Here is a 21,295-nt window from a genome sequence, read left to right as displayed (position 1 = left end):
TCTATCCTTCCGTCCTCTACCCTTCTGTCCTTGTGTCCTTATGTAATCTCTATCTTTCTATCCTCTCTGTCCTCTGTCCTCTCTAGCCTTCTGTCCTCTCTAGTCTTCTGTCCCATCTAGCATTTTGTCCTGTCCTCTCTATCATTTTGTCCTCTCTGTCCACTCTATCCTTCTGTCCTTCCGTCCTCTCTATCCTTCCGTCCTTACAATCATTTTGTCCTCTCTGGCCTTCTGTCCTCTCTAGCCTTTTATCCTTCTGTCATCTGTCCTCTCTATCCTTCCGTCCTCTCTATCCTTCTGTCATCTGTCCTCTCTATCCTTCCGTCCTCTCTATCCTTCTGTCATCTGTCCTCTCTATCCTTCCGTCCTTTTTATCCTTCCATCCTCTCTAGTCTTCTGTCCCATCTAGCATTTTGTCCTGTCCTCTCTATCATTTTGTCCTTCTGTCATCTCTATCCTCTCTATCCTTCCGTCCTGTCTATCCTTCCGTCCTCTCTAGTCTTATGTCCTCTCTAGCCTTTTATCCTTCTATCCTCTCTATCCTTCCGTCCTCTACCCTTGTGTCCTTATGTAATCTCTATCTTTCTATCCTCTCTAGCCTTCTGTCCTCTAGTCTTCTGTCCCATCTAGCATTTTGTCCTGTCCTCTCTATAATTTTGTCCTTCTGTCATCTCTATCCTCTCTATCCTTCTATCCTCTCTATCCTTCCGTCCTCTCCACCCTTCTGTCCTTGTGTCCTTATGTAATCTCTATCTTTCTATCCTCTCTGTCCTCTGTCCTTCTGTCCACTTTACCCTTCTGTCCACTCTACCCTTCGGTCCACTCTACCCTTCGGTCCACTCTACCCTTCGGTCCACTCTATCCTTTTATCATCTCTAGCCTTCTGTCCTCTATCCTTTTATCCTTCTGTCATCTCTATCCTTCTATCCTCTCTGTCCTTCTGTCCTCTCTATCCTTCCGTCCTCTCTATCCTTCTGTCCTCTCTGTCCTTGTATCCTTATGTAATCTCTATCCTATCTGTTCTTCTGTCCTCTATCCTTCTGTTCTCTCTACCCTTCGGTCCTCTCTACCTTTCTGTCCTCGCTATCCTTCTGTCCTCTCTATCGTGTGTCCTCTCTAGCCTTCTGTCCTCTCTAGCCTTGTATCCTTCTGTCCTCTCTGTCCTTTTGTCCTCTCTATCCTTTTGTCCTTCTGTCCTCTCTAGCCATCTGTCCTCTCTATCCTTCTGTCCTCTCACTATGTCTTCTCCTTCTGTACCAAAGGTCCAGTCTGTCTGGGTCAGCGTGTTCGCCTGCCATTCCACCTAAATGACATCATTATAGCCAGACAGTGGTTTGAGTGCACTGTGTTCCTCTCTCCATCTCCTTCATTTATGTTGCCTTTCTCTGTCTCTCTCCTCTCATCCACAAATCTATATGGATCGCTTTTCTCTCTCTCTGTCTCTCTCTGTTTCTGTGTCTCTATTTCTCTCAGACATCTTCAGGAGGCTAACAGGGCCCTAGAGGAGGAGCTGGGGAAATTGGGAGATGAGGGGGAGGAGAAGGAGAGAGAGATGGAACGCTTAAAGGTAAATGAGAGGAAGAAGAGAGAGATGTTCTAGACTGAGAGAGCGGGAGAAAGAGGAAAGAAAGATATAGAATTTCTGTAGTTTGACATATGCACAGTTGTTTGTGTAGAACATTTTGTACCCCCCCACCACTCTTCTTATTGTGTCTCTCTCTTTTAGAAGCCTTTGGTCTAACCACACATGCCATTTAGTCTCTGTAATATGTCATATTTCCCAATACTTTGATCAGACAATGGTAACAGCATCTGAGTCCTATCACTCTGTCTGATATGTCAGCATACAGCCACCAAAAACCTGTCTCAAAACGAATGACCCTAATGACTGGAACTCAGAATAACACCAGGGATTAGTATAGAATATTGTAGAATAGAACAAAACTCTACATGGATGTAGCGCCGATAAGACTATCGTTGGCTTAGATGAATATTTAGCTTGTCATTTTTTTCCGTAGGCCCAGGTTCAAGACCGGGATCAACAGCAGGAGGAGTAAGTACCGACTGTCTGTGTGTCTGTTCTGTCTGGACACGGTGTGTGTGAGTGTGTGGTCATGTGTGGAAGTATACTCCCAATCAGTCACCATAGTAGTCATGAGCACATCCAGACAGGTGTTTCATACACTCAGGCTGCTTCTTCCCCAGCAGCTGTTAATGATGTTATTACCAATGAAAAGTTGTGACTGGGATAATGACATTAGGGGGAGGGGGTGTACTGCCAATTAAAATACCCTCAGGCGACCCCACCTGTGTCTGTGTGTGACGTGACCTACCCACACACACACTGAATAACTAAATCATGCTGAGTCTTTAACAATGATAAGTCTCTGACCAGAGTCCTCCTCATTGTTGTCAGATGAAGTTTCATCTGTACTGGAGAGGTTCATCTATTAGTTTCATTAAGAGGATGAAAGAATGATGGACAGATGGCATGGTTGTGGGGGGGCAAGAGGTACCTGCCTGAAGCAATCACCCCCCACCTTGTTAACGATGCATCCCTCCACCACGCCCCCTCATGAACCAACAGGCTTTATTTCCAAACTGATCTAATTTGTTTGGACTCCTATTGGTTTCAAACACAGTTCAAAGCTGTCAGTCATTTTAATGATATTATTAAGGGCCCTGACAGAAAGGTGAGTCACATCTCTGTCTTTCTGAATAATTGCTCCCGAGAGAAGAGATTCATATAGATGTGTAGATGAGGGTTTTTGATGGGATGAATATTAATGTAGACTGAGATAAGATGCAGTGAATGAAACTGTCTTCTATTGTCTCTTATTATGGGAAAACCCCTTCATGTCATTATTACAATTTCCCCATAGCATATATGAATCGGAATACTTGCTATATGAGAAGTGATATTTGCATGGCTGTCATATACCTATTGGCCTATACATGATTATGATCATGCATTATGAAGGAAGTCTCTAGGGATAAGGTGGTATAATCATGACAGTGATCAACCTAGTAAGGAGTCAGTTATTAGAAATATTTTCTGAAATCCATCTCTAATCATTGGTTAGTCCATGATGATTACATAGCTTACTATATACACATGCTGTGTAATATATGCTACGTAGTACAATATACTTTTATCAGGATTATAAAGTTCACCCATTAAGCTGTATATTTATTGATTTTGGACAGAAAACGAGGAGAGAAGAGGAAGCATGAGAAGAGGGGTGAGAAGGGACGAGAGGCAGATATTTTTACATTTTAGTCATTTAGTAGATGCTCTTTTCCAGAGTGACTTAGTTACTGTATTCATCTTAAGATAACTAGGTGGGACTTCCACATATCACAGGAATAGAAAGTACATGTTTCCTCTATCGTAGCGTCAGAGCTAGTGGGTGGGAGGACGGACGGGACTCTGCTGTCCTAGCTTCAGGAAGAAGCTGGTTCCACTATTGGGGTGCCAGGACAGAGAAGAGCTTGGACTGGGCTGAGCGGAAGCTGCCCTCCCATCGGAGGAGAGGGCCAAGAGACCTTAGGTGGCAGAACAGTGTGCTCGGGTTGGGGTATAGGGTTTGAGCATAGCCTGAAGGTAGGGAGGGGCAGTTCCTCTTGCTGCTCCACAAGCAAGCACAGTGGTCTTGTAGTGGAAGTAAGCTTTGACTGGAAGCCAGTGGAGTGTGCAGAGGAGCCAGGTGACATGAGAGAACTTGTGAAGGTTGAAAACCAGGTGGGCTGCAGGAGTCTGGGTAAGTGTCAGGGCTTGGATGGCACAAGCGGGAGCAAAGCCAACAGCAAGTTGAAGTAGTCCAGATGGGAGAGGAGGATTGCCTGGATTAGGACTTGCACCCGCTTCCTGTGTGAGGTAGGGTTGTACTCTACAGATGTTATAGAGCATGAACCTGCAGTAGCGGGTCACTGCTTTGACGTTTGCAGAGAATGACAAGGTGTTGTCCAGGGTCATGCCAAGGTTCTTTACACTATGGGACGCTGTGGAGTTGTCAACCGTGATAGAGGTATTTGAGCAGGCAGGCCTTCCCAAGGAGGAAGAGCAATTCCGTCTTGTCGAGGTTGAGCTTGAGGTGGTGGGCTGACATCCAAGTTGAGATATCTGCCAGGCACGCAAAGATGGAGCGCCATCTGGTGTCAGAAGGAAAGTTGTTGAGTGTCATCCACATAGCAATGATAGCAGAGACCATGTGAGGATATGATGGAGCCGAGTGACTTGGTGTATAGAGAGAAGAGGGCCTAGAACCGAGCCCTGGGGGACACCAATAGTGATAGTACGTGGTGCAGACAGATCCTCTCCACGTCACCTGGTAGGAGCGGCCTGCCAGGTAGGAAGCAATCCAAGAATAGGAGAGTAGTGGGAGAGAGAGCAAAGATTGTGACGGCACATGACCATCTGCATAGGGGCCGAGTGACTAGGGTTGGAGGAAAGGGAGACAGAAAAGGAAAGTAGTGATCAGAGACCTGGAGGGGGGTTGCAGTGAGATTAGTAGGTAAGCAGCCTCTAGTAAAGACGAGGCCAAGTGCATTGCCTGCCTTGTGAGTAGGAGGGGATTGGGAAAGGGTGAGAAGTTGAAAGAAATTAATCGAAGGCAGACGTCGGGAGGTTGAAGTCGCTAAGTACTAAGAGCGGTGAGCCATCTTCAGGAAATGAGCTTATCAAAGTGTCCAACTCATTGAGGAACTCTCCAAGGGCACCTGGTGGCCATACTGTTAATCTTGAGTGGACAAGTGACAGTATGGAATTCAAATGAGGAGAAACAGGTAAGAGGGAGAAAATAGAAAAATCTCCACTTAGGACAAATGAGTAGACCTGTGTCACCACTATGACAACCAGATGCTCTCGGACTATGAGAGAAAACATAGTCAGATGAAGAAACAGCAGCTGGAGTAGCAGTGTTCTCTGGGGGATCCATGTCTCTGTCAGGGCAGTAAAGACAGGGGACTGAAGGGTGAGATGAACTCCAAAAGCAGCCAGAGACCCGGAATTCCACATGGGTTGTGCGCGCAGGGTACACTAAATTAGAAGAGTTGCAGCCAAGGGGTGGGGAGTGTCTGTAAAGCCTACAGGGAGAGGTGCGGACAGGTATAGAAAACACACAGTTGACAAAGCTACAGAAGAGCAAAATGAGAATCTGTAAATAACTAGTTAAGATACTCAAGTGAGAGAGTGGTGTGGAGCCTTCCTCTCTTTCTTAATAACTCAGCAGAACAGTCTTTGTTTCGGCGGCGACGGTCTTAGTTTAGCAACATGGCTGCCGCTGAGAAACAAGGGGAGACTGAAGAACTAACACTAATTGCTAATTGACTAGCAGAGGTGGAGAGCACACCTCCCTGTACTAATTGCTGATTGCCTAGGAGAAGTGAAACCACTCCTCCCCCAATACCACTGATAGCCACTGATTACCAAAACAAGTTGCCCTGCCCCTTGATCCTGGTTGATGTGTCAACAACTATCTGTAAGTTATGAGCAGTCAGCAGTTCACACACTAAGGAGGCTACTGGGATGACAGGCAGGATTTAAAGTAGATGACCCTAGCTAGCAGAAAGACAGTAGTACACCACAACAGATAAAGAGACAAAAAATCCTACTTATCACACCTGGAGATATCAGGAGTCCTCTAGCGATAGAATGAAGCATGCAGGATATGAGAGAAGCAAGAAGACTAAAACCCCTGAAAGCTCTTCTTCAGTCTAAAAGGGCAGGATAGAAGATGAGAGGAAAAAGTGAAACTAGGCCTTAAATATATATTTCTCTCCCACTCTTTCTCGCTATCTCGCTTTCTCTCTCTCCCTCTATCGCTCTCTCTCTTTCTCTCTCTGTCTCTGTCTCATTCTGTGTTACAGAGTTTCTCCCTCCAGCTGCACTAAAACAGCTAGGGGCACTTGTGTCACATCTGTCTGTCAGCTCCAGTCTCTCAACGGAGCCAGAAGGTCGTTAAATTACCACCAATACCATCATGTTCTTAATTAGCACCACAGTCATTCCAGATGAGGATTAGAGGGAGGGAGAGGAGAAGGGATAGAGTGGTGGAGAGATACAGAGAGTGAGCAGGAAAGATGAATAGATATGACACAGAGAGCAAGAAAGAGTGATGAATGAAAGAGCCAGAAAGCGAGAGAGAGAGAGAGAGAGAAGAACGGGGGAGAGGGACATGGAGAGAGAGAGGGAGAGAGAGAGGGGCGGACGAGAGAGAGAGAGAGCGGGACGGGAGAGAGAGAGAGAGAGATAGGGAGAGGGAGAGCGAACTCGTTAGTGTTTGTTCTGTGGCGATGTCAGCTTGTCTCCAACACTAATGACTGTAATTATACACACACTGATTGGGTTAGGCCTATAATTACACATTCACACACACATACAAACACACTCTGACACACACAGTGACACTTAACACACACACAAACAAATACACATAAGCGTATACAGGCCCAGTGCCAAACACACAGCAACTAAGCGTGTTCCACTGGTTTAAGTGTGTGAACATAAATCTATCAGCCTCAGCCTCCTCTTTCTCAGTGTTGATGAGATGTTTTACAACCTGGTGAAGGCTCTGGTTAAAACCAAAACAACATGTTGGGAAACATGAAGATAACAGAGGATTTCTGTGGACACTGTAAAACTCTATCACTTTCAGGACAGTTTTGAAGAGGTATTCCAATAGCTTTATTTATATTTCTGATAACACAAACAGCTTATTAATCACATGTAACAAATCACATGATATGCATGGATGTTAACCATTATGAATAACCCAATATCCATGCAGATGTGTGCTATTCTGTGACAAGACATTTGAGTTATTCACGTACATGTCCCATACAGGTATTTAAAACAGCTTGACTTCCATAATAACCCTGGAGAAGGTACAGTAGGGTTCCGTATGCAGATGTCCTTCTCTAATGAAGGACACCTATTGTTGTTTTAAGTTTAAGTCATTATTGTCCTATATGTACCCGTGTCTCGACCCCACTGAGCTTTTTAATATTGATTGAGATAAAGCAGGTCGATGTGGTTCATGAGACTACATTTCAGAGACATATCGCTGTGACTTCTGATCTATGTTCATCTTCATAATGGGCTCCTAGCATCTTGGCTTCTTCTTTAAGTTGTTGCTAATAGGGTGTGTGTGTGTTCGTGTAGGTGCGTGTGTGTGTGCGTGCGTGCGTGCTCACTCGCACGCGTGCGTATGGAGATTGTTATTCGTTAGCAATATGATGACTACGTTAAACAAGTCAAGCATGATCCCCTGCCTTTTCATTCACTGCTCTTTATCAACATGAGATACAGACCCTTAGTTCCTCTTGACAAGAAAATGAAGATTGGGGTCCACTGCAGTAGTCTAATAGGCTAAGGAGTCTTGGCTTGACGAGAGGGCTAGTAAAAGTATTTACAAGGCTTGCATGCTAATGTTACTACCCTCCTAACTGGACCCATCGGTGCATGAAAGCCACAGCACAGGACTGGGAGAGTACTGACACACACACACACACACAGAGTCAGTACAGGCTACCATTATTTTACTGTACGTCGTTAATTTAATGGACATTCCTCACTCAGTCTCCGAGGAGCTGGGGATATCAGAGGGAACATTTGTTTGTAATTTCCCAAAAATGTAAATAAATTGTTAAATGTCTTATATATGATTTAATGAATTCTGGAATCCATTTAGCTCCGTCCTCCAGCCATGTTCAGAACATATTTTGATGTGCTTTATCAAGATGTTTGCCAATTTGTTGTTCTTTGCCCTGAATTTGTAAAGCAAAGTAAATTTGATGAAGACGTTTTGTTCGACAAGTGCACATGTTTATCATTGAAATATCAGCTTTATGCTTTTCAACTCTGTTATGGAGAAAACGGAGGTCAGACAACAAAATTGTCTGCATTATACACTGCTCAAAAAAATAAAAGGAACACTTAAACAACACAATGTAACTCCAAGTCAATCACACTTCTGTGAAATCAAACTGTCCACTTAGGAAGCAACACTGATTGACAATACATTTCACATGCCGTTGTGCAAATGGAATAGACAACAGGTGGAAATTATAGGCAATTAGCAAGACACCCCCAATAAAGGAGTGGTTCTGCAGGTGGGGACCACAGACCACTTCTCAGTTCCTATGCTTCCTGGCTGATGTTTTGGTCACTTTTGAATGCTGGCGGTGCTTTCACTCTAGTGGTAGCATGAGACGGAGTCTACAACCCACACAAGTGGCTCAGGTAGTGCAGCTCATCCAGGATGGCACATCAATGCGAGCTGTGGCAAGAAGGTTTGCTGTGTCTGTCAGCGTAGTGTCCAGAGCATGGAGGCGCTACCAGGAGACAGGCCAGTACATCAGGAGACGTGGAGGAGGCCGTAGGAGGGCAACAACCCAGCAGCAGGACCGCTACCTCCGCCTTTGTGCAAGGAGGAGCACTGCCAGAGCCCTGCAAAATGACCTCCAGCAGGCCACAAATGTGCATGTGTCTGCTCAAACGGTCAGAAACAGACTCCATGAGGGTGGTAAGAGGGCTCGACGTCCACAGGTGGGGGTTGTGCTTACAGCCCAACACCGTGCAGGACGTTTGGCATTTGCCAGAGAACACCAAGATTGGCAAATTCGCCACTGGCGCCCTGTGCTCTTCACAGATGAAAGCAGGTTCACACTGAGCACGTGACAGACGTGACAGAGTCTGGAGACACCGTGGAGAACGTTCTGCTGCCTGGAACATCCTCCAGCATGACCGGTTTGGCGGTGGGTCAGTCATGGTGTGGGGTGGCATTTCTTTGGGGGGCCGCACAGCCCTCCATGTGCTCGCCAGAGGTAGCCTGACTGCCATTAGGTACCGAGATGAGATCCTCAGACCCCTTGTGAGACCATATGCTGGTGCGGTTGGCCCTGGGTTCCTCCTAATGCAAGACAATGCTAGACCTCATGTGGCTGGAGTGTGTCAGCAGTTCCTGCAAGAGGAAGGCATTGATGCTATGGACTGGCCCACCCGTTCCCCAGACCTGAATCCAATTGAGCACATCTGGGACATCATGTCTCGCTCCATCCACCAACGCCACGTTGCACCACAGACTGTCCAGGAGTTGGCGGATGCTTTAGTCCAGGTCTGGGAGGAGATCCCTCAGGAGACCATCCGCCACCTCATCAGGAGCATGCCCAGGTGTTGTAGGGAAGTCATACAGGCACGTGGAGGCCACACACACTACTGAGCCTCATTTTGACTTGTTTTAAGGACATTACATCAAAGTTGGATCAGCCTGTAGTGTGGTTTTCCACTTTAATTTTGAGAGTGACTCCAAATCCAGACGTCCATGGGTTGATAAATTGGATTTCATTGATTATTTTTGTGTGATTTTTTTGTCAGCACATTCAACTATGTAAAGAAAAAAGTATTTAATAAGATTATTTATTTCATTCAGATCTAGGATGTGTTGTTTAAGTGTTCCCTTTATTTTTTTGAGCAGTATATATCATCTTTATAATGTTCTATCTTCATCATTATCATCGGTATCAACTTCTTATTTGTCATCATTAGACGGTGTGTAACAATGTTTAACAGTGTTCTTTCCTGTGTGTGTGTGTGTGTGTGTGTGTGTGTGTGTGTGTGTGTGTGTGTGTGTGTGTGTGTGTGTGTGTGTGTGTGTGTGTGTGTGTGTGTGTGTGTGTGTGTGTGTGTGTGTGTGTGTGTGTGTGTGTGTGTGTGTGTGTGTGTGGCAGGGAGAGGGAGAGCTTTGTGACCACCAACCTGAGTAGGATCCAATACATGCAGGTCAGACTGAGAAGCAACCTGGAGGCTATAGGCTTGCTCAACAAACAGGTAAGAACACACACACACACACACACACACTGGGTCCATCTGGCCCAACACACACACAGACCAGCCCACCTGCTGTGTAGTTCAGACTGAAGAAGAAGCCTTAAAGCGTCTGACATCAAACACACACACATCCATTTCCTCTTCCTCTGAAGGAGGGAGGAATGAGGGAACCAATCTCATCAGTAGATAACGGTGACGTTTCTTCACCACTAAATGATTCTCTTTCATACCAGAGAGAGGGAAGTATCAATATGGTGTTGTAGCCCATCACTCTCTGACGGGGAAGAAAAATGGTATGCTGGGATAAAAGACAGAAAGGAAGAACAGAAGAATCTCCTGACCAAAAGAGAAGTGCACCGTCGTTTATCTGGGTTGTCACTTCACAAAAGAAATGGTCAACAAATCCACAACGTGCAGGAAGATTAATGTTTATTTTCTCTCCTCTTCCTCTTCTTGAACAAAGCTTTTAGAATCAATCACCTGGCTGTTGTGAATGTTTTGGGTATGAAAAGTATCAGCAGCATGTCAACTGTTTTGCTCTTGAGTTGTTTAGTATAGTTATAGACAGTGTTGTAGTACTCAAATCCAGTCTCGATATCACATATTGAGTGTCTTGGTCTTGTCTCGATGTCGGATACATTGGTACTCGGTCTTGATTCGGACAGTGAGCACTGGTAATTTCTTTGCGAGACCAGCAGAGTAAAAAACTAAATTATCAGCTTCCTTTCAGTCAGCTCATAAAACCGCTTCGCCAGGCCAAATATATACACTCCTTTCTTGAAACATGAATATCTTATGGCCTATTGAAACCTGGGATTCATACTTTACTAGAAACATTACTGTCCTTTACTTTCATTACATTTCCTTGACTCGCTGGTAGGGTAGAGTGGTGGAAATTGTAGGAAAGTTGTGCGCTCACTATTAGTAAGAGGAGACAGGGAATTATAACAGTCTTTATATCTATTATAGTGGCAGTGGAGAACCTATTGGACTTTCAGTGTGTGACAGGTTAGTACAGTGGAGAACCTATTGGACCTTCAGTGTGTGACAGGTTAGTACCGTATTCATTGACCTGGCCAAATCTTTTGACTCTGTTAATCACCACATCCTCATCGAGAGACTCAGTAGCCTTGGTTTCTCAAACGATTGCGTCGCCTGGTTCACCAACTACTTCTCTGATAGAGTTCAGTGTGTCAAATCGGAGGGCCTGCTGTCCGGACCTCTGTCAGTCTCTATGGGGGTACCACAGGGTTCAATTCTTGGGCCAACTCTTTTCTCTGTATACATCAATGATGTCGTTCTTGCTGCTGGTGAATCTCTGATCCACCTCTACGCAGACGACACCATTCTGTATACTTCTGGCCCTTCTTTGGACACTGTGTTAACAACCCTCCAGACGAGCTTCAATGCCATACAACTCTCCTTCCATGGTCTCCAACTGCTCCTAAATACAAGTAAAACTAAATGCATGCTCTTCAACCGATCGCTGCCTGCACCTGCCCGCCTGTCCAGCATAACTTCTCTGGACGGTTCTGACTTAGAATTTGTGGACAACTACAAATACCTAGGTGTCTGGTTAGACTGTAAACTCTCCTTCCAGACTCACATCAATCATCTCCAATCCAAAGTTAAATCTAGAATTGGCTTCCTATTTCGCAACAAAGCATCCTTCACTCATGCTGCCAAACATACCCTCGTAAAACTGACCATCCTACCAATCCTCGACTTCGGCGATGTCATTTACAAAATAGCCTCCAATACCCTACTCAACAAGCTGGATGCAGTCCATCACAGTGCCATCCGTTTTGTCACCAAAGCCCCATATACTACCCACCACTGCGACCTGTACGCTCTCGTTGGCTGGCCTTCGCTTCATAATCGTCGCCAAACACATTGGCTCCAGGTCATCTACAAGACCCTGCTAGGTAAAGTCCCCCCTTATCTCCGCTCACTGGTCACCATAGCAGCACCCACCAAAAGCACGCGCTCCGCAGGTATATCTCTCTGGTCACCCCTAAAGCCAACTCCTCCTTTGGTCATCTCTCCTTCCAGTTCTCTGCTGCCAATGACTGGAACGAACTACAAAAATCTCTGAAACTGGAAACACTTATCTCCCTCACTAGCTTTAAGCACCAGCTATCAGAGCAGCTCACAGATCACTGCACCTGTACATAGCCCATCTATAATTTAGCCCAAACTACTACCTCTTCCCCTACTGTATTTATTTATTTTATTTATTTTGCTCCTTTGCACCATATTATTTATATTTTAACTTTGAACTTTCTTCAAATAACAAATCTACCATTCCAGTGTTTTACTTGCTATACTTTATTTACTCTGCCACCATGGCCTTTTTTGCCTTTACCTCCCTTATCTCACCTCATTTGCTCACATTGTATATGGACGTATTTTTCTACTGTATTATTGATTGTATGTTGTTTTACTCCATGTGTAACTCTGTGTTTTTGTATGTTGTCGAACTGCTTTGCTTTATCTTGGCCAGGTCGCAATTGTAAATGAGAACTTGTTCTCAACTTGCCTACCTGGTTAAATAAAGGTGAAATAAATAAATAAAATAAATGTAAAAAGTACAGTGGAGAACCTATTGGACCTTCAGTGTGTGACAGGTTAGTACAGTGGAGAACCTATTGGACTTTCAGTGTGTGACAGGTTAGTACAGTGGAGAACTTATTGGACCTTCAGTGTGTGACAGGTTAGTACAGTGGAGAACCTATTGGACTTTCAGTGTGGACAGGTTAGTACAGTGGAGAACTTATTGGACCTTCAGTGTGTGACAGGTTAGTACAGTGGAGAACCTATTGGACTTTCAGTGTGTAACAGGTTCGTACAGTGGAGAACTTATTGGACCTTCAGTGTGTGACAGGTTAGTTCAGTGGAGAACCTATTGGACTTTCAGTGTGTGACAGGTTAGTACAGTGGAGAACTTATTGGACTTTCAGTGTGTGACAGGTTAGTACAGTGGAGAACTTATTGGACTTTCAGTGTGTGACAGGTTAGTACAGTGGAGAACTTATTGGACCTTCAGTGTGTGACAGGTTAGTACAGTGGAGAACCTATTGGACCTTCAGTGTGTGACAGGTTAGTACAGTGGAGAACCTATTGGACTTTCAGTGTGTGACAGGTTAGTACAGTGGAGAACTTAGTGGACCTTCAGTGTGTGACAGGTTAGTACAGTGGAGAACCTATTGGACTTTCAGTGTGTGACAGGTTAGTACAGTGGGGAACTTATTGGAATTTCAGTGTGTGACAGGTTCCTGATTCTGAAAAGACAGCAACCACACGTAGTTTCAGCCGAATATCATCTGTGGAGTGTCTGTGGTTTTGGGGGGGGGGGGGTCCAATAAGGTGTTCTGCTAACAGGTCAGGTGTTTAATAGCCTGGGTCTTAGACACCTCATTGTGTGTGTTTAGTAGCCTGGGTCTCAGACACCTCATTGTGTGTGTTTAGTAGCCTGGGTCTCAGATACCTCATTGTGTGTGTTTTTGTGTTTAATAGCCTGGGTCTCAGACACCTCATTGTGTGTGTTTTTGTGTTTAATAGCCTGGGTCTCAGACACCTCATTGTGTGTGTTTTTGTGTTTAATAGCCTGGGTCTGAGACACCTCATTGTGTGTATTTAATAGCCTGGGTCTCAGACACCTCATTGTGTGTATTTAATAGCCTGGGTCTCAGACACCTCATTGTGTGTGTTTTTGTGTTTAATAGCCTGGGTCTCAGACACCTCATTGTGTGTGTTTTGTGTTTAATAGCCTGGGTCTCAGACACCTCTTAATCTGCTGTGTGAATCATTACACATATCGATCCAGCCGTCCGCTCCTACACAGAACACTTAATGAGGACGCCAACACACACCTAGACAGACAGGCAACCTCCCACTCTATTTCACCAGCCCACCATCTGCCACACACACGCCTATCCATGTCCTTGTCAAAAGACTAATGAAATGTCTTACTTCATTCTGCAGCTAGAGAACTCCAGATGAAGCTCAATTATAGCTGTCTAATCTCCATAGAATAACACGTTTAATTTCCATAGATTAGTGGCTCAGAATAATAGCTAATCTCCTTTCTTCATTTGGATATTGAATGTGTTGTTATTGCTTCTGCTAAGAGTAGTAGACAGCCTTCACACTGGTCACCAGTGGGTTTTAGCCTATGATCAGCTAAACCAATCACACACGCACACACACTCCACCCACCTAGACGGAACCAGTTCAGGGTTAGAGACTCATGCAGGGATTTTTAATTAGAAAATGTCCAGTCTTTGTAAAGATGATGGGAAATGAAACATGTCCCCAAGAATGTTAGAGTTAATTAGTTAATTTACATCATACTGTGTTTTCATAGACACATAACTGGGGTTTGATTTGGGCTGGGCGGGGGAGGAGATATTTTCACAAGAAGGTATTACTGGATTTAAACTGTGGGTTGGAGATATGGCTGAGGTTTTGGACAAGGCAGGGGATATGGCTTTTTGCAGGGCTACAGATAAGGTTGGTCTTAGATTCTACTGGATCTGTGGATATACAGGATAGGTGGAAAGAGTTTATACCTTATTTCTTCAACCTATTCAGGCTGTTTCAGATCGGAGGAATCATCAAGAGGTGAGAGAAGGAAGGGAGTAAGATTTCAGTTTGGGTTCAAACACGCACATTACTAGAAAGATTTGAAGCCTCACATCTGATAGACATATTTCCTAATAATCCCAATACTGCCGTCTGTCTGTCTTTCCTGTGAACGAGGGATGGGATGGAGGGATAGGGGAGGAGAGATGTCTAGAACAGTGGTTTTTAACCGGTGTACCTCGTCACACTGCTGTGCCTTGAGAAACTCTCAGGGGTGCCTCGTCACACTGCTGTGCCTTGAGAAACTCTCAGGGGTGCCTCGTCACACTGGTGTGCCTTGAGAAACTCTCAGGGGTGCCTCGTCACACTGGTGTGCCTTGAAAAACTCTCAGGGGTGCCTCGCCACACTGCTGTGCCTTGAGAAACTCTCAGGGGTGCCTCGTCACACTGCTGTGCCTTGAGAAACTCTCAGGGGTGCCTCGTCACACTGGTGTGCCTTGAGAAACTCTCAGGGGTGCCTCGTCACACTGGTGTGCCTTTAAAAACTCTCAGGGGTGCCTCGCCACACTGCTGTGCCTTGAGAAACTCTCAGGGGTGCCTCGTCACACTGCTGTGCCTTGAGAAACTCTCAGGGGTGCCTCGCCACACTGGTGTGCCTTGAAAAACTCTCAGGGGTGCCTCGTCACACTGCTGTGCCTTGAGAAACTCTCAGGGGTGCCTCATCACACTGGTGTGCTTTGAGAAACTCTCAGGGGTGCCTCGTCGCACTGCTGTGCCTTGAGAAACTCTCAGGGGTGCCTCGTCACACTGGTGTGCCTTGAGAAACTCTCAGGGGTGCCTCGTCACACTGGTGTGCCTTGAGAAACTCAGGGGTGCCTCGTCACACTGGTGTGCCTTGAGAAACTCTCAGGGGTGCCTCGTCACACTGGTGTGCCTTGAAAAACTCTCAGGGGTGCCTCGTCACACTGGTGTGCCTTGAAAAACTCTCAGGGGTGCCTCGTCACACTGGTGTGCCTTGAGAAACTCTCAGGGGTGCCTCATCACACTGCTGTGCCTTGAGAAACTCTCAGGGGTGCCTCGTCACACTGCTGTGCCTTGAGAAACTCTCAGGGGTGCCTCAAAACTTTACCTAATCTTTTTTTTAACTGACTTGTAAACGTGACAAAATGAACATGGGATTTTGGCTTAGGAACACCAGTGGTGCTGGCACCAGAGGTGGGCAGCATTTCTGTTGATGTATTTGAAATATGTATTTCAATTACTTCTGAGTATTTTGTAACAAGATGCTTTTGAGAGCTATAATTTGTATTTTCAAAATACAAAATAAATTTCTATACCATTTTGGCCCCCTTTCACCCTGCATCTGAAGTCTGAAGGCACTATTGTGTGATAAGAGCGTAGCAGGTTAGGAGAATTAGGTTAAGCTGTATCCCATCTAGACATGACCCCATAACAAGGCCAAAAATAATACCCAGTGTGCTTTGCAGTTCATTTTAGTATGTTCATTTTCACATAAACATTTACATTTTGGTCATTTAGCAGACACTCTTATCCAGAGTGAATTAAGGTAGCCAACTAAGGTAGTTAAACAATAACATACAGTATCACAGTCATAGCAAGTAAAAAGGATCTGTAAATGTTGCTGAAAATGTTGTTGCTGTTTGGGCCAGATACTTGCATAAAATGTACTTTTTTTATTTAACTATGCAAATTATTATTTACAATGACGTCCTACACCGGCCAAACCCATTTTAAAATGCAGAAAACCTTTACAAACCACTAGTTTCTAGACCTTTACGTTCAAAAGTAATACCTATTTTACCGGAGCTATGTTTTTCTTTCTATTGGATATTTACGGGACGCTCTTAAAGGGGTACACACAAATGAACCGTCTTGAGGAAGGAGCTGTGAAAATAGTTTAAAAAACCTATTTAAATGTATTTAATCAATTCATTTTTTTGGGTCACAGGAAATTGATGATTTGCAGTATGGATCAGATGAGATGGAGGTCATTACCACTAAATACATTATTAGGAAAAGTTTAGGTGTGCCACAGAATTTTTTATCCCATCAAATAAGGTTAGGAACCACTGGCTAGAGTACAGAGATGTAACGGAAATGTTACTGTGTGTGTCAGACCGAGGTTCAAATACTATTTCAAATTGTCAATTGCTTCCACATACATTTTGAAGTAAGTATTCAGACAAGTAGTTGAATATTGAAATGGATTTGGAAAAACACTTTGAAAGTATTGAGATGTAATTGAAAATACTAAAATACACTGACTCAAATACACTCCTGTGCATTAAACCTAGATATTTGAAAATAATATTTGAAATAAGTATTTGAAAATACTTTCAAATAGTAGGCTATTTATCTGAAATGCTTTGAAAATACTTTAAAATACTTCCAATTTAAGTAGTTAATTCGGACCACATTAGTTGAAAATGCTCAAATACACAGAAAATAATTATTTAAATAACAAATATTCAAATACAAGAGCAACTTACAATTAGTGCATGCATAATGGTGAAAGAATCCTTAATGGTGAAAAAGCCACATACGTTTGCGAAATTACAACAACAATTGTTTGTTGCTGCAAACAATGAACACTATTTTTTCAGCCTCTGACATCATTGCCCACGCAACAGAAGAGCACAATGTGTACTGCAGTGTTTTTTACTGGGTTGTTGGGTTGTGCAACACTCCTCACCTCTGCTTTATCAACCAAACAAAACCGATAACAACGGCCGTGGGGCGAGTACTTGGGGGGGGGGGGAGTGTGTTATTCAGATACTCTTTGAAGAGGAAGGGTGTGTGTGTGTGTGTGACATCATTCTTTAACCGCAGCTTCCACACAGACACCCCCTCACTCTTACATACACATGTCTGAGGAACAGATGGGGATGAGTGTCACTGTCACTACAGACTCTCTCTCTGTCCATATGTCTGTTTTTCATCTCTGTCTGCTTACCGTACATCTCAAAATAACCAGGAATCAGCCAGCTCCTCTCTCTCTCTCCCTCTCTCTCTCTCTCTCTCTCTCTCTCTCTCTCTCTCTCTCTCTCTCTCTCTCTCTCTGATCACTGTGTCATTGCAGATCTCACACATTGACATGCATCTTACCTACCAAAACCAAAACATACCTTAAACTTGCCAGTTACGTACATAAAATGATCTAAAGTTTTGGACATGATTGTTTTTGGAGCCCAGTTCCATTCTGACCATGCCTGATGAGTTTTGTGTTGACAGTGTGTAGGGGCCGTAAACCCATTTCTCTCATCTCTGACTGTCTCTGACTGTCTCTGTTGATTTCTGGTTACATCTACAACATGATGACAGCTCTCAGGAACATTTAACAGCTTTCCTCTCTTCTACCCTCCACATTCCCCTCGCCTTTTCTCTCTTTTTCTCTCCCTTATTCTCTCTCACCCTCTCTCTCAAACTCTCTCTCAAACGCTCTCTTTCTCAAACTGTATCTCTCTATCTCTGTCTCTCAAACTCTCTCTCTCTCTTTCCCCTAGCTGAGTGCTCTGGGAGGAGAGAACGAGAGATTGCGTCTGCAGCTGGAGGAGGAGAGAGCAGAGCGCAGACGAGTGGAGCAACTGATACCGCCTACCAACCACCGGAGGGGTACCTCCCTCCTTCCCCTCACCCACGGGTCTTCCTCCTCCCTTCCTTCCCTCTCCCCCTCTCTGGATAGAGACACAGGATACCCTCCCCCTGCCTCCCACCTTTCCCCCTCCCCTTTTCACCACCCCCCCAGCCACAGCCCCAGTCCCAGGCCAGGGGAGAAGGACAGTGCCCTGACCCGAGCAGAGTTGAGCGTGGCTGGGCCGCGGGAGCCAGGCGAGGCCCAGGCTGTTAATGAGGCCTACTGGGTGAGGAGGGTGGGAGAACTATCAGTACAGTTGCAGGACAGAGAGCTCTACTGGTCAGGTAGGATCAACCACCTCGCTACAGAGATACGACAGACCAAGGACGCTTCGCCCCTCACCTGACCTCCTGCTGACCTATAAACCCTGTTCCCTGACCCCTGTCCTCTAATGCCTGACATCTCTTCCTTGTTTGGCTGTTGTTTTGGATGGGTTTAGTTAAGAAGCCATATCATTGTCTCTGATCACTGTATGACCATGTACCGTGTGCTGCAAATGTTAACATTTAAATCTATTTTGAGTTTGCGCGTCATTTGTGGTTAGTGCCGTGTGTGCATGTGTGTACGTGTGCCTGCACTCGTACATTGCCTTGTAACATGGAGAGAACTGTAGTAATATTGATAGTTATTGTTGTCTCTCTGAGTTCCAGTTTGATAATAAATCCAAATAAATAAAAAATCCCGTTTTATGTTTAAAGTTGTCACCGAAGGCCAGATAGTTGTCACTAAAGGCCAGATAGTTGAGACAGTAGGCCAGATTGTTGTCACTGAAGGCCAGATAGTTGAGACTGTAGACCAGATAGTTGAGCCTGTAGACCAGATAGTTGTCACGGAAGGCCAGATAGTTGAGACTGTAGGCCAGATGGATGAGACTGTAGGCCAGATAGTTGAGACTGAAGGCCAGATAGTTGAGCCTGTAGGCCAGATGGTTGAGACTGTAGGCCAGATAGTTGAGCCTGTAGGCCAGATAGTTGAGCCTGTAGGCCAGATAGTTGAGACTGTAGGCCAGATGGTTGAGACTGTAGGCCAGATAGTTGAGCCTGTAGGCCAGATGTTTGAGCCTGTAGGCCAGATGTTTGAGACTGTAGGCCAGATGGTTGAGACTGTAGGCCAGATGGTTGAGCCTGTAGGCCAGATGGTTGAGCCTGTAAGCCAGATATTTGAGCCTGTAGACCAGATAGTTGAGACTGTAGACCAGATATTTGAGCCTGTAGACCAGATAGTTGAGCCTGTAGACCAGATAGTTGAGCCTGTAGACCAGATGGTTGAGCCTGTAGACCAGATGGTTGAGCCTGTAGACCAGATAGTTGAGACTGTAGACCAGATAGTTGAGACTTTAGACCAGATAGTTGAGCCTGTAGACCAGATAGTTGAGCCTGAAGACCAGATAGTTGAGCCTGAAGACCAGATAGTTGAGCCTGTAGACCAGATAGTTGAGCCTGTAGACCAGATAGTTGAGACTGTAGGCCAGATAGTTGAGCCTGTAGACCAGATAGTTGAGCCTGAAGACCAGATAGTTGAGCCTGTAGACCAGATAGTTGAGCCTGAAGACCAGATTGTTGAGACTGTAGACCAGATAGTTGAGACTTTAGGCCAGATAGTTGAGACTGTAGGCCAGATAGTTGAGACTGTAGACCAGATAGTTGAGCCTGTAGACCAGATAGTTGAGACTGTAGGCCAGATAGTTGAGCCTGAAGACCAGATAGTTGAGCCTGTAGACCAGATAGTTGAGCCTGAAGACCAGATTGTTGAGACTGTAGACCAGATAGTTGTCACTGTAGACCAGATAGTTGAGCCTGAAGACCAGATAGTTGAGCCTGTAGACCAGATAGTTGAGCCTGAAGACCAGATTGTTGAGACTGTAGACCAGATAGTTGAGACTTTAGGCCAGATAGTTGAGACTGTAGGCCAGATAGTTGAGACTTTAGGCCAGATAGTTGAGACTGTAGGCCAGATAGTTGTCACTGTAGGCCAGATAGTTGTCACTGAAGGCCAGATAGTTGTCACTGAAGGCCAGATAGTTGTCACTGAAGGCCAGATAGTTGTCACTGAAGGCCAAATTGTTGTCACTGAAGGCCAGATTGTTGTCACTGAAGGCCAGATTGTTGTCACTGAAGGCCAGATTGTTGTCACTGAAGGCCAGATAGTTGCCACTGAAGGCCAGATTGTTGTCACTGAAGGCCAAATTGTTGTCACTGAAGACCAGATAGTTGAGCCTGTAGACCAGATAGTTGAGCCTGTAGACCAGATAGTTGAGCCTGTAGACCAGATAGTTGAGCCTGTAGACCAGATAGTTGAGCCTGTAGACCAGATAGTTGAGCCTGTAGACCAGATAGTTGAGCCTGTAGACCAGATGGTTGAGACTGTAGACCAGATGGTTGAGCCTGTAGACCAGATAGTTGAGCCTGTAGACCAGATAGTTGAGCCTGTAGACCAGATAGTTGAGCCTGTAGACCAGATAGTTGAGCCTGTAGACCAGATAGTTGAGCCTGTAGACCAGATAGTTGAGCCTGTAGACCAGATGGTTGAGACTGAAGACCAGATTGTTGAGACTGTAGACCAGATAGTTGAGACTTTAGGCCAGATAGTTGAGACTGTAGGCCAGATAGTTGAGACTTTAGGCCAGATAGTTGAGACTGTAGGCCAGATAGTTGTCACTGTAGGCCAGATAGTTGTCACTGAAGGCCAGATAGTTGTCACTGAAGGCCAGATAGTTGTCACTGAAGGCCAGATAGTTGTCACTGAAGGCCAAATTGTTGTCACTGAAGGCCAGATTGTTGTCACTGAAGGCCAGATTGTTGTCACTGAAGGCCAGATTGTTGTCACTGAAGGCCAGATAGTTGCCACTGAAGGCCAGATTGTTGTCACTGAAGGCCAAATTGTTGTCACTGAAGACCAGATAGTTGAGCCTGTAGACCAGATAGTTGAGCCTGTAGACCAGATAGTTGAGCCTGTAGACCAGATAGTTGAGCCTGTAGACCAGATAGTTGAGCCTGTAGACCAGATAGTTGAGCCTGTAGACCAGATAGTTGAGCCTGTAGACCAGATAGTTGAGCCTGTAGACCAGATGGTTGAGACTGTAGACCAGATGGTTGAGACTGTAGACCAGATGGTTGAGACTGTAGACCAGATAGTTGAGCCTGTAGACCAGATAGTTGAGCCTGTAGACCAGATAGTTGAGACTGTAGACCAGATTGTTGAGACTGTAGACCAGATTGTTGAGACTG

At 45.1% G+C, this 21,295-nt stretch overlaps 1 protein-coding gene across 1 annotated transcript in view; it reads left to right on the top strand.

Moving 5' to 3' along the window:
• The window catches only part of LOC106578416 (uncharacterized), a 138,768-nt gene extending 120,005 nt beyond the window's left edge, over positions 1-18,763 (top strand). Inside the window, exons 30-33 of the mRNA XM_045702053.2 lie at positions 1,474-1,567; positions 2,019-2,053; positions 9,730-9,829; positions 17,938-18,763. Coding sequence (XP_045558009.2) covers positions 1,474-1,567; positions 2,019-2,053; positions 9,730-9,829; positions 17,938-18,414 — 706 coding nt within the window. The 3' untranslated portion in view covers positions 18,415-18,763. The remainder of the gene's footprint in view (positions 1-1,473; positions 1,568-2,018; positions 2,054-9,729; positions 9,830-17,937) is intronic.
• Positions 18,764-21,295: the final 2,532 nt, after the last annotated feature.

The sequence above is a fragment of the Salmo salar genome, chromosome 19 (assembly GCF_965601325.2).
Source record: "Salmo salar chromosome 19, fSalSal1, whole genome shotgun sequence".
NCBI classification, from domain to species: Eukaryota; Metazoa; Chordata; class Actinopteri; order Salmoniformes; family Salmonidae; genus Salmo; species Salmo salar.
The sequence above is the reverse complement of the archived record's forward strand: the minus strand, read 5'-3'. Positions and strand labels throughout refer to the sequence as shown.